The following is an 18,592-nucleotide window of genomic DNA, read 5'->3' as shown; positions in this document are numbered from 1 at the left end:
AGCCTAGGGCAATAACTTCGATAACAGACTTTTACCTCGAGGTTATCTTGTGAAGATGTTGCCAAAGAGAAGATCCGCCGCCATATATCTAAAGTAGAGCACTAGGCCTTGGGCAAAATCGTGCTACCGACGGAGAAAATAAAATTCTCTTTGTGCCTGTCAGCGGAATATGTAGTCCTTCAGGTTGGACTACGCAATCTTCTCCCTCACGAGCGCACTCGGTCCCCTCAGGAATGAGACAAACAAAACTTGATTCCACAGCAAATCATCTCTTCTGAACTCGATAGGCGGATCGAGGTTTTTGTTGTGGAGATGATTTATTTGGCTGCTTTAAGCCGGGGGACTTTGGAGGACCCATCGGAGCAATACTGGAGACGCGTCGGCTTGTTTTGTTATCATGAGCGAGTTCGTAGAAAGCGGTAGTCTTCGAAGCTTTTGACCTGGTAGCTCTACTAAGATGATTAGTATCTACATTCGTAGTGACTGGTTCCTACTTACCGCCCAGAGACCGGTAGTAGAGTTCGACGTTGTCTTTGACGTTGTACTTTGCGTGCCCGTAACTGCGGTGAAGTGGAGGGGGCCGGATGAATGTTTTGCAAAGGCGTGTCACCCAGTTTGGGCCGCTGGATCTCCATGTTGACGGACTCATTCTCCTTAGATCTGGCGCCTGTTGTGAAGTTCAGATCTTGATCCCAAGCCACTCCGGGATAGGTAAGGCTCTTACCTCGTGGAGTGCACGGGGGAGACATAGGCGGAGTCATCGGCCGTATATCCTCGAATTCTTCATCATCAGAAGAGACTGGCTCCCAAACAGTAGAAGGTCCTCGTCCTTCAGCCTCAAGCCTTGCGCGCATTGCGTCGGCTTCTGCGTGGATCCTATCGAGTCTCTCTTGAGTATCTCCTTGCATGATAAGCCACGCGTCGCTTTCTTCCCGTGTTATAGGCATGATGGTGATGATTGGCATGTGAGCCAGGAAGTGAAGGGGCGGAGTTTGATGCTCCCGCCACTTCAGCCCTATGATTACGAGTAGCGCCCTTGGCGACGCTGCGCAGAGCCGCAGCTGCCTAAAGTGAGCTAAGCCGATATTGCACTAGCGGTTTTCAAATGATGTACCTTCTTCAACAAATCTCTGCGGCATGGAAATTTTGAACTAGAATAGAGAGCAAGCTCGAATGGCTGATACATTCAATGGCGGTTTTGCCAGGCTTATACCCCGCAATCAAATTGCACAACGTTTGTTCTCGGCAACCCATATTTATGTCGAAGAGAATAAGACATTTCATATGCGTTTCTTGGAGCGGAAGCTTGTTAGCAGTGAAATGCCTGTAGCGTCAGTTGAACCCGTGGAGAGTTCCACCGATTATGATAGCCAGCTCGAAGGTGAGACTGAGGGGTTTCAAATGGAAAATTCAGCATATTTCGTCCTTTCTTTCGATCAGGAACGTGAACCAGAGTTTCCTCACTTGGGCTGGAGAGTGGGTCGAGGAACCAAAAAATCACCGGCAAACCGTGGGGTAGACCTCCTTTTATCAAAACCTGGTGATCAACTAAGCATGTCGCTTGCTAGTGTACATATGATCTTCCACTTTAACCGACAGTCTGGACTTCTTATGTTAAAGGGAGGAAGCCATAAAGCATCAGTAGAGTATAGATTGGGTAGCAAGTGGGTCAAGTTGGACTACGACGAAGAGCACCTTGTATACGAACACTCGACAAGGATCCGGGCGGGCATGTGTGAGTATGAGCTGGAGCATACGGTGGCGGAGAAGTACAGGAAGTCATACTTTGAGAAAAGGGACAGGTTCCTTGAAGCACAACTACCAGGGAACAATCAGTTCAAGATAGGACCACTGCAGAGGATGCCTGGCGACAACTACGTTCTGAGGGGACGGTACCTTGAACTCGAAACGCGAGGATCAGGCGCATTTGGGTGGATCACCCAGGGACTCGATACTAAGACAGGCGATTTAGTGGCTATAAAAGAGCTGCGAATCGAAGCAAGAAATAAGTCTGAGGTTTTGGCAGAGGTGAGCATGGGGACGCGCTTTACGGTATACAGAGCCTTGTATATGATGTTCCTGACACACTTCAGAATGAGCCTGGCTTACTTCCGACCTTGAGCGCGATGTGTGAGCACGGCCGTCCTGAAATCTGCTGTGCCTTAGAGAGGCTCTTCCTTTTCATGCCCAGCGCAATCTCGGATTTCACGGGAGGATTCTGGGGCAACACGAGCATTCCACGACCGGCGAAGTTACACTTTCTCAAAGAACCACTCGAAGGCCTCAAGACTTTACATGCCATGGGAATTATGCATCGCGACATCAGGCCGAAAAACATGCTCATTATGTCTAATGACCCTCCTCGCGCTGCGCTCTGCGATTACGGCAAAGCCGTCGAAGCAAAGACGTCCAAAGTCACGACAATTGGCCCAATCTACACTTTAGCGCCTGAAGTCTGGACGGTAGCCAGGGATGGTCCCTACACGGCAAAGATTGACACGTGGGCTTACGGGTATGCAATCGCCGAAGTCCTAGGTTACAAGGCCCGAGAGTTTTCGAAGATCACGCAGGATCAGCTCGCATCGATTCTCAGGACTCTACGTGCTTCCTACGTTAGGGGAACTGACGGTGAGCCTCTTGTCGACCTGGTCTCGAAGTTGCTCATATGGAGGCCTCAGGATCGGTGGTCGGCCGAACAGGCTCTGGAGCATAACTGCTGGCTTCCAATAGCGCTAGAGCAGGACCGAAGACATGACGATCCTGCAGAAGCTGCAAGGTCCAAGAGAGCTCTGCTGGAAGATCGGGTTTAACGGTACCTGTACTCGGCGCAGCGGGATTTGAGGCATTGGGACCTGCAGCCGGCACAGCAGCCGCGTCTTGGCAAGCATCATTCGGGTTGGTCCAGGCATGTAGCCTGTTCGCCTGGTGTCAGAGTGCGGCAATGGAAGGAGCGGCTGTAGGCGGCTTGACGATTGCGTGCACAACCTGGACAAGCGTGATTGACATGCCAAGACTAAAAGAGGAAATTATGCGTTTTTTCCTTACTCACAAAGTCATTGCTCGTGATCTATCTTGCGCTGGGAGTGGTTAGAAAGCAATAAGTCGACCAGGCTATTGCACACCGAGGAGACCACAATTGCGAGCATGGGAGAAGGCGCTATGTCTCCAGACCACATCAATATAAAGAATACAATTATAACCTTCCGTATTGTATATTCGATTATAGCAAGTATTAAATCTTAGCTTAAAATAAATGTAGAAGAAATAGATTATGAGAAGTCGTCTAGTTCTAATAAGATAGTAATAAATAAGAAGCATCTTTTTAATTATATATAGAAAGTGGAAATTAAACGAGTAGAAAGTATCTCCGTCGTCTACGTTATTAGATATATATACTTCGATTATTAGAATTTACGTATAATCGAGAGATATCGACTACGAAGAAGAAGTAATAGTAATAGCTTTAGTCTTAAATAGATAATAGATATAAGTAATCGAAGCGATAGAATAAAGTCGAAATGCTAGATATATAAGTCGTAGAGATAATTAAAAGAAAATTAAAGATAAAAAATATTATTATAATTTTAATCGTCTTACTTATATTATAATCTAATTAAATATAGCGTATTAAGATCTTTCGATCTTTCTATTCTATTATAAAAAAATTATTTATAATTACTCTATATAGATAGTATTCTCTTTATTAGTATATATAAAAGAATAAGATAGGGCTGAACTAGAAAACCTTGAATTTGTATGTGTAGTTAATTATTAATTTAGAGTTATTACGCTCTTTAGTTAGATCGACTAAATTAGCTTAATAGCTCTCTCGCGTTTTCTTATTAAAAATTTATATATAAAAGTCTTATACTTTAAGGTACTTAGCTTATAATAGATATAGTTACTTTATAATTTCTTAAATTATAAAGCTCGCTTTACGCTTTCTAACGCTATAAAAATAATGAAATTTAACTTATTATTAGTAAATTAAACTAATATTTAAATATTATAGTTATATTAAACGCGTTCGAGATTAGATAATAATTCTTTTATCTATTTATATAATTATTCTTCTTTTACTATTCTATTAATTCTATTAATTTTATTAATATCTTCGATATCTCTCGCTTAAAGATTACTTTAAATATATATATCTCTTTTATCTATTTTTTAAAGCCTTTATTAATGCCCTTAGATTATCTTTTAGCGAATTCGCTATTACTAGTAATCGAGGTTATAAGCGAGCTTAATAACTATCTACTACTACTTATAAACGCGTTAAAAGATTCTTAAAAAGAGCTTAAATAAATATATCTTTTTTTATATACTTCTTCTAAGCTAGCGGTAGATAGGTTAAATTAATATTTAAATATTATAGTTATATTAAACGCGTTCGGTTTAAATACATATATCCCTTTAACTTACCTCTTAAAGCCTCTATTAATATCTTTAGATTATTTTTAAACGAATTCGTTATTATTAATAATTGAGATTGTAAGAGAGCTTAATAGCTATCTACTACTACTTATAAACGTATTAAAAGGCCCTTAAAAAGAGTCCGAATGAATATGTCTTTTTCTATATACTTCTCTTAAGCTAGCGATAGATGAATTAAATTAATATTTAAATATTATAGTTATATTAAACGCGTTCGAGATTAAATAATAATCCTTTCATCTATTTATATAATTATTCTTCTTTCACTATTCTATTAATTCTATTAATTCTATTAATTCTACTAATTTTAATATAAATATATTTATTCTCGATACTCTCGCACTTAGTTAAATAAGAGAAGAATCTATAATAAGCGAATATAAAGAATATTACAAAGAATATTACGGAGATAGTTATTAGCAGTAATAATCTAATAAATCTACTCTTTATAATCTTATATTAATCTACTTAATTAATATAAGAGAAGTTAATATAATAGATAAATATAAAGAATATTATAAAGAAATTAAGCGATAATAAGATTTCTAGTATTAAAAACACGGTTTAGCTCTCTAAGATTCTACGTTATATACTCTCTATAGTTTTATATTAAATTATTATTTAATAAGCGAAGAATAATACTATAACTTAGTTTATTATCTCTACTATATTAAGAAATAAGAGAAGAAATTATAATAGATAAATATAGAGAATACTGCGGAGAATACTATAGAGAATATTACGGAGAAATTAAGCGATAATAAGATTCTTAGTATTAAGAATACGACTTAACTCTCTAAAATCCCACGTTATATACTCTCTATAATTTTATATTAAATTATTACTTAGTAAGTGAAGAATATTACTATAATTTAGTCTATTATCTTTATTATATTAATAATATTATAAGAGAAGAAACTATAATAAATAAATACGGAGAATACTGCGAAGAATACTACGGAGAATATTACGGAGAAATCAAGTAATAATAAGATTATTATCGTTAAGAATATAGCTTAGCTCTTCGAGATCTCACATTATATACTCTTTATAATTCTATATTAAATTATTACTTAATAAGCGAAGAATACTACTATAACTTAATTTATTATTCTTATTATATTAATATAGTATATTACTATAATAATATTATAAAAGAAGAATCTACTATAATAATTTAAATAATTAGGCCTCTATAGAAGAAATATCGAATAATATATATTTGGATAAATTGAAATCGTTCGATGTTTATAGCTATTCTATTATTTAAAAGATTTTATTATAATAAGAGATATTATGAGATTTATATCACTAATTAGCACGTTATCTCTATTTCTTTTTAATATTTCGATACTTCTTGCCATAAGAATATAGTCTTTCTCTATTTTTTATAGGCAATTATTATAAATTAATTCTTTATATTATATCTTCCTAATTAAGCCTTAACGCGCCTCTCTTCACATATATGTACTTATAGATTATATAGATTAAATTAATTTTATAATAGTGAAAGTAGATTAAAAACGTAATTAGAGTTTAATTTAACTTAGGGCTAGGGCTAAAATTCGATTTGACTTAGAAAAATCTAATTTCATAAATTTAATTTATAGGCCTTTACTTGTATTATAATAAAGAGTTATTATATATATTATTAAGTCTTTAATATAATATTACTTATCTTTCTTCTAGAGTAAAAGCGATTTATTTATTAATTATATTAAATATATAATTAGAAAGAGAGTATATTATTAAGAAGTTAGTAGTTATTATTACGAGCGTACTCTTAATACACCCCTCAGTTCTATAGCTAGCGGGCCTTAGCGGAGATATCTCCTATTATATTATATCTTCTTTTCACCTATATAGTTCGATATCTTAGTTATCTTATTTAATATATCTATATTAATATTATATCTATATTAATTCTAATACTATAATTAAGATTAACTTATTTATTTTATTTATATTAATAAATAAATTCAAAGAAACACGCTAATAAAGGTTTTAGTAAGAAATTAAGTTAAGTTATTATATTTTTAGATAAGTCTATTAGATAGATAAATTAATTTTAAAGAGTCTAAAAAGAATAGCGAAATGATCTCGATAAATAGTAATTAAGGAATAAAGAAGATATTAGATTATTTATATAGCTAGCGAATTAAAAGAAATAGCTAATACTATCTTATATTTCTATATTTAAAATATATATTAATAATATTACTTATAACTTTATATATTATAATATCTAAGATTTTAATAAGATCTTAATTAAATAAGAATTAATCGAGTTATAATTAATTAAAGATATTATTCTTCGAAACTTTTTTATATATAACTTCTCTATAAAATAAAAGACTCTCTAAGCGAAATAAATATACTTAAAAAACTACTATTTAAAGCACTTATAGTCTTCTTAACGCCTTAAATAATTAAGAAATAAATATATTAAACTCTTATAAAAAAATAATCTTATCTTAAGCTTTATAGTGAATTTTTTTATTCTTAATATTAAATAATTTCGATATATTTTAAAGAGGCTTTATTATTCTCTAGTATATCTAATATTCTTAATATTCATTCTTTTAAAGTATTTAAACTCCTCTCTACTTTATTTTAAATCTTTCTTTTTTCTTTCTTATAGCGAAGTCTAATATTAAAAAAATAAATTAAATTAAAATCTTATTAAAGTAAATTAAATTTTAATAAATATTAATTTTATTAGATAATATCTCTAATAAGATAAACTTAATAAATATATCTTAAAATATCGCTAATAATTTATAATTATAATATTAAATTAAATATTAATCTAACGAATTTATAATTATATTAAATAAAATTTATTAAAAATAAAACGATTTTTAAGAGATTATTACTCGATATTATATCGCTATAATAAAAAAGAACCTAGCTATAAATAATTTATATTAGATCTATAAAATAATCGAGAAGATAAACTAACTAGTCTAAGACTTTTAGAAGAATATAACTTTTTTATAATAAAAAGTTAATAATCTTAAGATATAGTTTATAAAAGATTTATAACTATTATTAATTAAGAAGAAATATATATCTAGATATTTAAAAGAGAAATTAGTTAAGATTTTAGATTTACCTCTATTTATCGACGATAGTAATTTTATTTAGAACGATTAATTCTCTAGAATAAAATAGAAATTCAAGATTAATAGCGATTATTATCTTATTAAAGACTTTAAAATAGTTTATATAATTTTATAACTCGATAATAAAATTATATAGTATATTATATATAAAAAACTTCGAAACTCTATTAATTTATATTAATCTTTTATTAAAATTATAAATAAATAAATTAATATTTATAAAAACTTAAATCGATATAATAATATATTACGTAATATATATACTTTATAATAAAAAATTTAAATCTTTATTAATTTCTATTTAGATTTTATTTAATTAAATATTATTTTTAATTATAATAAAACTCTTATATTAAAAAACTATCTTTTTAAGAAATTAAGAAAGAAATTAAAGGAGATATAGTAGATCGTAGAAGATTTTACTATCTTAAAGACTATAAAAGAATATTTTTAAAAACTAAATAACTTATAATGTGCTAAGTATAAGAATTTTAAGTTTATAAAGATTATTATTAAATTAATTATAATATAGATATCAACGATAATATTCGCGATTAATATATATCTTATATTTATTATCGAGTTTAATTTAAATATAATTACTACGCCTCTAAATATTATAATTAATTTAAAGCTAAGAGAATTAATATATTATAATTATAATAAGAAAGATTATTATTAAAAGAATTATATAATAACTATCTAAATCGAGATTAGTAAAAAAGCCTTTAAGAAAGTATAACTCTACGCGATAGAAATAAATAAAGAATTTGAAATCGATAACGTCGATATCACGGGTAGTGACGATTTTTCTTCGAATTCGGGAAATAAATAGCCTCTTTTAAAGTTACGATAAGAGATACTTATAAAGTATACTTAATAAATACTCTTAATAACGCTCTAGCACGTTATCCTTTTTATATATAAATTATACTATCTTTATAAGAGAGAAAATACTTATTTTAAAACTCTCTTATAAATAATAAATATATTAATACTTATATAGTTATAAATAAGTTCTTAATTTTAATAATATATAAGATCTTATATTTAAAATTACTTCTACTATTATAATTTAAATTATTAAGAGGTTATAATAGCTAGATCGTAAAACGATTAATTATATACTATTTACTCTTTATAATAATAATAAAAAATTATTAAGAAGAAATATATTTAATATTAATTATATTATTAAAATACGATATAATAATTAAAAAATTATAAATAAATAAATACGAGGTAGTTCTTAATATATTACGAGATAAGATACTCTTTCTACCCGATCGATATAATTATAATAATAATTAAATATTAATAATAGACGATCTCTCCTTTCTATTAACTTCGAAGTTTTAACTATTTATATTACTTACTCTCTCACCTATTATATTAAAATAATAAAGTCTTCTCTTATCTATCTACGATAATAAGATTAATTCGAATATTTTTTTATTAAATAAGAATAAGAATAGTAAAGAGTTTAAGTTTATTAATATTGCTAAGATTAATATAGCAATTTATTATTAACTAATTCGTAAAAAAAGTAATAAACTATTTATATTAATAATAAATAAGATTTATAATATATCGCCTATACTATATATACCTCTCTCTATTTAAATATCTTACGAAATTCATATATTAGTTAATAAACTATATCTCTGCGACTTAGAAAAGAAATATAAGAAATATTATAATTCTAACTATCTTATTTAGATTAATAGCGTTAATAAAATTAATTCTAAAAAGATAAAACGTAAGCTATCTATGAAGTATTACGATTATCTTAATATTTTTAATAGAACTAAGATAAATATATTTCTTTTATATTATTCTTATAATTATAAGCTGAAATTTAATAATAGCTTTAATAAAATAAAATTTTCGAAAAGTAGGATTTATTTAATATTAAGATATAAATTAGAATAGATAAAAAAGTATTTAAATAAATATCTAAAGAAGGGATTTATAATATTAAGCTATATATTATTCGCCTTATTTATTCTATTCGCGAAAAAGTCGAATAGAGAATTATATTTTTATATGGACTATCGAAAGCTAAACGCTATTATTAAAAGAAATCGATACTTAATCTTATTAATAGATAAGGTTTTAATAAGAATTTAGAGATATAAATATCTTACTTAATTAGATATTATAACCGCGTTTAATAAACTATATATATATCTCGATAGCGAGAATTTTACTACTTTTATTATCTCTCTTAAGATATATAAGTATCGAGTTCTCTTCTTCGAACTAATTAACGACTTAATTATATATTAATAATATATAAATAATATTCTATTCGAGTATCTAAACGACTTCTATTAGATTTATCTCGATAATATACTTATTTATAGTAAGATAAAAAAGAAATATATTTAATATATTAGATAAATTCTTTAGAAATTAAGAGATATCGATCTTTAGATAAATATTCTTAAGTATGAATTTTATATTTAGAAAATTAAATTTTTAGATCTATTAATATCTATAGATAGATTATAAATAAATCTTATTAAATTTAGATTATTATTAAGTAAATTATATCTATTAATCTTAAAGAGATATAGATCTTTATCGAATTTTATAATTTTTATCGATAATTTATTAGAGATTTCTTTAAAATAGTTAAATTTATAATAAAACTTATCGTAAAGAAGATTATATTTAATTAGTTCTTAGTATATTAAAAGACCTTTTACTTTCTTAAAGTCGCTGTTATTAAAGCTTTAATTTTATATTATTTCGATAGAATAAAGAATACTATTCTAGAGACTAACTCTTTTAACTACGTTAACGAAGATATTTTTTTTTAATATAATAATAAAGAAGTACTTTACTTAATAGTCTTCTATAGTAAAAATCTAATCTTAATTAAATGTAATTATTAGATTTATAATAAGGAATTATTAGTAATTATTCGCTATCTAGAATATTAGCGTTTTAAGCTAAAATATATAGATGTCTTTATTAGAATCTTTATCGATTATAAAGAATTAATATATTTTACTAAGGAATAAGACCTTAGCTGATATTAGGCCTAATATTTAAATATATTATTAGAATTTAATATAAAGATTATTTATCGGTTGAGATCTTAAAACGTTAAGGTGGATATACTTATATAAATAACTAAGTGTAAATTAATTAATTTCGGAGATGAATGATTACGTTAATAGTATTAAATAATTCTTATTTTTAATTAATTAGAATTGAATAGCGAATATATCGATATATATATAATTAATAATTTTATTTATTATAAGATAATAGGGATTAATAAGAAAGATGAGTATTATATGAAAATCTATAAGGTTATTATCGAAAATAAGAATAAGTTTTAGAGGATTACTCTTAGTAAATATTTTATATAAGATGAGATACTTTATTATAAAGATCGTTTATACGTATTCGATAATATATATATCGATGTTATTCGAAAGATATATAATTAACTATTCTACAAATATTTCGGAGTAGCACGTACTTATAAGCTACTTAAAAGAGAATATTACTAGCGAGATATAAGGATTATTATAACTATCTACGTTTAGAATTATTATATCTATTAAAGAATTAAAGCGCCTCGCGATTAAGAGTATAATTTATTATAGTCTTTATTAATTTTATAGAAGCGATAGTAAGATATATCGGTCGACTTCGTTATAGATTTATATATATTCGATAATTATAACGCTATTTAAATAGTGATTAATTAATTTATTAAGGAATATTACTATGTAATCTATTTCGATATTAATAAAAGTATTATCGCTAAGAAGATAATTAATTTATTATTTAAGAAAGTATTTTATTTATATAGCTTATTAATCTTAATAATATTAAATTAAGGCTCTTAATTTATAGTTATTATATAAAAATCTTTTTATAAGAGATTAGATATTATAGTTAAGCTATTAATAGTTTTCTATTCTAAAATTAATAAATAGATTAAATAAGCGAATTAGAATATAGAGCGTTATCTTTAAATATACTATAATTATATATAGAACGATTAAATAAGATAACTATCTATTATCGAGTTTATTAATAATAATACTATCTTATTAACTACTAATATCTTATCTTTTTTTATAAATAAGAGATTTTATTTTTAAATAAGTTTTAGTTTAAATATTATTAATTATAAGATTATATATAAGCGTCTTAATATTACTTAGATAGAGAATATTATAGATTATATAGAATAAGTTTTTAAGTATATTTAAAGTAATATAGATCGCGTTTAGAAGACTATAATTATATAAATTAATAAGTATTAATAAAAGATATAGACGATAAGATCTTTCTAAATAGTAAGAATATTATCTTTAATCGCTCTTTTTATAAATTAAATTATAAGAGACTTAGTTTATTCGAGATTATAGATCTTATAAGAATCTTATATCGTCTAGAACTTTCGCTAATTATAAAAATCTATAACGTCTTTTATTTTAATCTCTTAAGTCTTATAGTAAATAATCTCTTATTAGAATAGATAAACTCTTCGCCGAAGTATATTACTATTAATAATTAAATTAAATAAATTATTAAAGAAATACTTAATTTTAAATTAATCTATAGTCGTCTTAAGTATAAAGTTAAATAAAAAGGCCTCGATAATAACTCTAACTAATATAATACGAATAATAATAAATTCGAAAATTACTAGAATCTAATAGATAACTTCTATAAGCGATATTTCGAAGAGTCTTATCTATAAAGAAATTAGAGCGAGGGGCCTTTAATAGCGATAGCGTTTCTGAGCCGGAATTACCTCGAATATCTTATTTTTAATTAAATTAAAATCGTTCGATATCTTTATAATAGTCTTATTTTTTTCAAAATCGAGAATTAATTTCTTAGATCTATATTAATTAGAAATTATCTTATATATAATTTTTTATATAAATCTTCGTTACTAATATAATTCTAAAGATCTTTTAAAGCTATATTAATATATATATAAATTATATTATCGCTATTACGAAATATAATTAATATTAGCTAAATAATATATTATAGAGAAGATTATATTAAAGTTACTTAATATTAAATTAGAGTTTTTAGCGTCTATAGCTCGATTCGATTTAAGAGCTCTTAATTAATTACGTTATATTATTTCATAGATATCTTATCCGCTTAAATACGAATTCGGAAATTATTATTATTTATATCTATATCTATGAATATAGTTTTCGTTATATTATATCGATTTTCTCTTAGCTAGACTTCTTATATACGTTTATATCTTAACTAGCGACGTCGCTATAGCGTAAATATAAAAAGCTACTATTATTTCTAATACCTCTCACGAAGAAAGATACGATACTAGGGTTCCCGGATACGGTTATTTCTTTATTGCTTTTATCATTTTTCAGACGTTAAGCGTATATATATACCCATTTTTCTATCTTTTCACTTACTAATTATGAAATATAATTTAACGAAGGAGGGGTAGTATTATAAGTGTATCTTTAATACACCCCTTAGCCCTATAGCTAGCGGGCCTTGGCGGAGATATTCCCTATTATATTATATCTCCTTTCCACCTATATAGTTCGATATCTTAGTTATCTTATTTAATATACCTATATTAATATTACATCTATATCGATTCTAATAGTTATAATTAAAGGAGCTTACTACTCGAAAGATTATTTAAAAGAAAATCTTCTACTTATATAAAGACTAATTTAATTAGATTAAATAAGAATTTAAAAAAAAAACTTTAATATATTAAAAGAAATAGATCTTAGATTAATTTTTTTTCTTTTTCTATTTATTTAATATTAGCTATAAATTTCTTAATTCTAAATTTAAATAATATTTAAAATTAAATCGTTATAAATAAATTATAAATATATTATTATTTAAAAGAATTTAAGAATTTTAATAAAAAGGTTTTAAATATTAATAGAGTTAAATTATTTATATAATATAAAAAAAAGCGTTCTATCTTTAAAAGATATATTATTAAAATTATAAGTTATACTTACTAGATAAGAGCTAGTAACTAATAACTTAATATAGCTTAATATATATATTTAAATTAACTAGATTTCATAGAAAAAGAATTATCTTTTTATTATCTAAATAACGTCTTTTTTAGAAAGATTTCTAAAAATCTTATATTATTATAATAATAATAGTAATATCTATATAGCAATAACTATTATATAATAGCTTACTATTAGAAATTAATAAAGTCCTCTATTAATATCAAATTAATTCGAAGTTAAGAATCCTTATACTTCTTAAAGTAAAGAATTCTTATACTTCTTAAATAAGAACGAAGAATCTTTATACTTCTTTATCTTTCGCTTCTTTATCTTTCGCTACTTCTATATATTTATTAAACTAGCTTTTTATAATATAATTATTTAGATTTAATAGTTATAAGATTTTATTATCTTCGATTATTAAGTAATCTCTCTTATTAATAAGACTACTCGAAAAGTTATTTAATATCTTATAAGAAATATTCTTAAATCTACTAGATTAATATTATTAGTATATATAATAGAATAAGATAGAGTTAAATTAGAAAATCTTGAATTTATATATATAGCTAATTATTAATTCGTTAGGTCTACGCTTTTTAGTTAGATACCGCGAGTAAATAAATTAATATTCGCAATTATTAAAAAAATAGATATATATTATTAACATATAAAAAAACTTTTTTGTTTTCTATTAACTTTTTAAGATTTTAAAATCTTAAATTTTAGAGCGTAGTCTACGCTTTTCGAATTTTTAAGAATTTTGAAATTTGATCTTATAATTATTAAAGCGTAAGGAATTTAAATATCGCTTATTAGAGTTCGCTCGACAGTCGGATAGCCCTGATTAAAAAAAAAAAGGTATATATTATTTGATTTTAGAATAACTTTTTTATTTTCTATTAAAATTTTAAATTTTTTTATTTAAACTATAGAGTATAATGTAAGCTTTTAGATAAAAAAAGAATTACTAAATTTAGTCTTATAGATATTTAAAGGTAAGGAATTCAGATATCGCTTATTAAAGATCGCTCACCAAAATTTACTCGATAGCCCCGATTAAAACGAATGGTTATGAATTTAATTCATAGGCCTTTACTCGTTATTATTAAAAGATGAATATATATAATCTTATTCTTTATTACTTAATTCTCTTTTTTAATAAACTTAATTAAAAGATTAAATAATCGACTATACTACTCTAAGAGTAACTCTTTATCTCTTTTAAGAATCTATAACTTAGAAATACTACCTCTTTAATCTCTTATCTATTAATAATACTTTAGAAGTAGAAAAGTATACTCCGCTAAAGTAAATAAATATCTCGCCTATTAGATCTCTAAATAATAATCCTTAACTCACTATTAAGTTCGACGATTTATAACGTCGTTTACTAGAAATCTTAAATATCTCTATTAATAAGATTATTTATCGTCGTAATAATAGTAGAATAATAGAGAAAGAATTCGAAGTAGATTTTTAAGTTATTAATATAGAAGTAATTATTATTAATACTATTAATCGCTATATAAAAAATTATCTAAATCTAAAACTCTCTAGCCCGTTAAATCTACTAGAAAATTTAGAGAATCTAGAAATATTAAGATAAAATACTACTAATAAAAATAATAAAAGTAACGAACCTCGCTTTTTTAATAGCGATATTAAATTCTTTAAATCTTTCTATAATAGTAAATCTTCTAATATAATAGTAGATATAAAGTATATTAAGAAAAAAATCTATTTTTAAGATATTACTATCTTTATTAATAGAATTAAGAATATTATAAGAGTTAAGAATATAGAGCTACTACGAAATAATCTATAAATCTATTTTTAAGACGAAGCACTTAAATAATATATATATTAACTTATTAATAATAAGAAATATTTGCTAATATATAATAATAACGTTAACGAATAAAGTATTACTTTATTTAAGAAATTCGAGTCTATTAAAGTATCGAAAATAGCTACTCTTATTAAGAAATAATATATACTTAACGATATTATAAGATATCTATTAAGAAATAGTTCTAAGTGAAATCATATATATGAATAATGTATGTGTGTGGTGTGATAATTGTATGAATGTAGGCCTGCAGTGGAAGAAGTCTCTGCAGTGCCAAGGCACTAAGCCCAATCGGGACGCCTAGTGGAGGAATCCGTAACAAATGCCACCGAAGAAGAAAAATGACAGCGTCCTCGCTGCAGACATGGAGACGCCAGAGATACACCATATGCCAAAGGCCTACTTCTCCTGAATCTTCTCTGAAAACCCTATCCTTGGCCTGTAGCCTCCATACCTTCCGCGTAGTGAATATAGCCGGGTAGAGAGGCGAGTTGAGAGGCGAGTTGAGAGGCGAGTTGAGAGGCGAGAGTAGGAGGTGGAGCACCGTTGAGGCGAGCGGAAGAATCTCCGCAATTCTGAGTGGTGGCCTGGTGTGGAAGAGTGGAGAGGGTGCCGGCTTGAATAGGACTGCTGCTGCCCGTGCTCTTGTTCTCCGTAGTCTTCTCCGTAGATTTCTCCGCAGTTTTCTCCGTAGGTTTCTCCGCAGTTTTCTCCACAATTGACTGTTCCTGAGCGACAACCTGTCTGGTCTCGAAGGCTGTCATAGCCTGACTGATAGCCTGTTCAATTGCTGCTTTGACGGATGCATCAATCATGGCCTGTAAGGACGTAGTCTGCTCTGCTGTAAAGCCAGGCATAGGGCTGGAAATGTGGCTATTGTACGCCATGGTGGTAGGACGAATGGCCTAGTGAAAGGATCGCTGTAGACGAGTGTTTGTAGGGTCCGATTAGGTGCTGGATAAGGCGAGGTAGGCGTCTAAGAGACACTGGAGATGCTGCACTCGGTGGGAGTGGTATTCTCTGTAGATTTCTCCGGTAGTGAGTAATGTAGAGGTCTCTTGGTATTGGAGGCACTGAATAGGTGAGAATGTAACGAGGACAGCTAGTGCCAGGCCTGAATCGACCGAGATATTACTACCATTGTTAAGGAAATGTTCTAAGTGGAATTATATATATGAATAATGTATGTGTGTAATGTGATAATTATATAAATGTAGGCCTGCAGTGAAAGAAGTCTCTGCAGTGCCAAGGCACTAAGCCCAATCGGGACGCCTAGTAAAGGAATTCGTAACAATATCGTAAGCTATTAGTATATACAAGTTTAGGCCTATAAATTAAATTCATAATCTATTTTTTTAATTTAGAATTATTATTAAAGAAATAGTTTTTAATATTATATAATATTAATATAATATAAAGTTATTTCATTAATCTATATAATCTATAGATATATATATACGAAGAGACGCGCTAAGATCTAATTAGAAAGGTATATCGAGTATAGAGAATTAATCTATAATAATTATCTATAAAAAATAGAGAAAGGTTATATTCTTATAGTAAGAAGTATCGAAATATTAAAAAGAAATAAAGATAACGTGCTAGTTAGTAGTATAAATTTCATAATATCTCTTATCGTAGTAAAATCTTTCGAATAATGAAATAGCTATAGACATCGAACGATTTCAATTTATTTAAATATATATTATTCGATATTTCTTCTATAGAGATCGTAGTAATATATTATATTAATATAGTAGAAATAATAGATTAAGTTATAGTAATATTCTTCGCTTACTAAATAATAATTTAATATAAAATCGTAGAGAATATATAACGTGGAATCTTAAAGAGCTAAGTCGTATTCTTAATAATAATAGTCTTATTATTACTTAGTTTCTTCGTAGTATTCTTCGTAGTATCCTTTATAATATTCTTCGTATTTATCTATTATAGTTTCTTCTCTTACTTCTTAATATAGTAAGAATAATAAATTAAGTTATAATAATATTCTTCGCTTACTAAGTAATAATTTAATATAAAATTATAGAGAGTATATAACGTGGGATCTTAAAGAGTTAAGTCGTATTCTTAACGATAATAATCTTATTATCGCTTAATTTCTTCGTAATATTCTCCGTATTTATCTATTATAGTTTCTTCTCTTACTTCTTAATATAGTAAAAATAATAGATTAAGTTATAGTAATATTCTTCGCTTACTAAATAATAATTTAATATAGAATTATAGAGAGTATATAACGTAAGATCTTTATTAGAATTAATATAGATGTAATATTAATATAGATATATTAAATAAGATAACTAGATATCGAATAGCTATATAGATAGAAGATATTAGATAATAGTAGATAACTTTATTAAGATACGCTAGACTTTAATAGACTATAGAGCTAAATAATATATTAAGAGAGATATAGAATATAGTTATAATACTACCCCCTCTCTCTTATAGAATTATATTTTTATAATTAATAAGTAAAAGAGTAGTAAAAGTAGTATATATATACGCTCGCTTAAAAATTAATAAAATAATAAAGAATTTTTAATATTCGAGATCTCTAATATTACGATCGTTCTCGGCGGTAGTATAAGTAATAAGAGCTTATATCTTAATCTTCGCGTTAATATTATTACTAGTTAGAGATATAGCGAGTATAAAAATTTTAGTCTAGAAGAAATTAATATAATAATAGATAAGTAGTGAATATAAGTATTTTAATAAGTAATAGTAATTCTCGAGTTAATATTTTAGCGTAAAGGATATTAATAAAATAATACGAGTTAATTAATCGAGAGATCTCGAGTTAAATCGAGTTATAGACGTTAAACTTTAATTTAATATTAAATTAATTTAGCGTAAGCTTCTTTGTAATAAGCTATTTAATTAATATTAATTATATCTAGTAATAATAATAATAAGATTTATATATAATCTGATATAGTTTTAAAATATATTAAGGGTTATATTAATAAAGGAAGACGGTTTAATAGATCTAAAATGCGGTTATTATAGAGTAATATAAGTCTAAGAAATTGAATTATGAACGCGAAGAAAATAAAGTTATTATAAAATATCGAACGATTTTAATTCGTTTAAAAACGCGATATTCGAGATATTACTAAGCTTAATAAACTACTTACGAG

The 18,592-nt window shown here is 26.8% G+C and overlaps 3 protein-coding genes across 3 annotated transcripts; 1 reads left to right on the top strand and 2 right to left on the bottom strand.

The window, feature by feature from the left end:
• Nucleotides 1–265: 265 nt before the first annotated feature.
• On the bottom strand, nt 266–947 carry HO133_000010 (uncharacterized protein; the record flags this gene model as incomplete). The annotated part of the gene is made up of 2 exons (XM_037290950.1): nt 266–440; nt 499–947. The coding sequence occupies 2 exons, from the start codon at nt 945–947 to the stop codon at nt 266–268; spliced, it is 624 nt and encodes a 207-aa protein (XP_037157824.1).
• Nucleotides 948–1,611: 664 nt separating this feature from the next.
• HO133_000009 (uncharacterized protein) lies at nt 1,612–2,810 on the top strand (the record flags this gene model as incomplete). Its single annotated transcript, XM_037290949.1, has 2 exons — nt 1,612–2,028; nt 2,094–2,810. The coding sequence occupies 2 exons, from the start codon at nt 1,612–1,614 to the stop codon at nt 2,808–2,810; spliced, it is 1,134 nt and encodes a 377-aa protein (XP_037157823.1).
• Nucleotides 2,811–15,824: 13,014 nt separating this feature from the next.
• Nucleotides 15,825–16,312, bottom strand: HO133_000008 (uncharacterized protein; the record flags this gene model as incomplete). The annotated part of the gene is made up of 2 exons (XM_037290948.1): nt 15,825–15,853; nt 15,880–16,312. 2 exons carry the CDS (start codon nt 16,310–16,312, stop codon nt 15,825–15,827), a joined length of 462 nt encoding a protein of 153 aa, XP_037157822.1.
• Between the last annotated feature and the right edge of the window lie 2,280 nt (nt 16,313–18,592).

The sequence above is a fragment of the Letharia lupina genome (genome assembly GCF_014066315.1).
Source record: "Letharia lupina isolate WasteWater1 chromosome Unknown contig_1, whole genome shotgun sequence".
NCBI lineage: Eukaryota > Fungi > Ascomycota > Lecanoromycetes > Lecanorales > Parmeliaceae > Letharia > Letharia lupina.
Note: the sequence above shows the minus strand (reverse complement) of the source record. Positions and strands in the feature narration are given on the sequence as shown.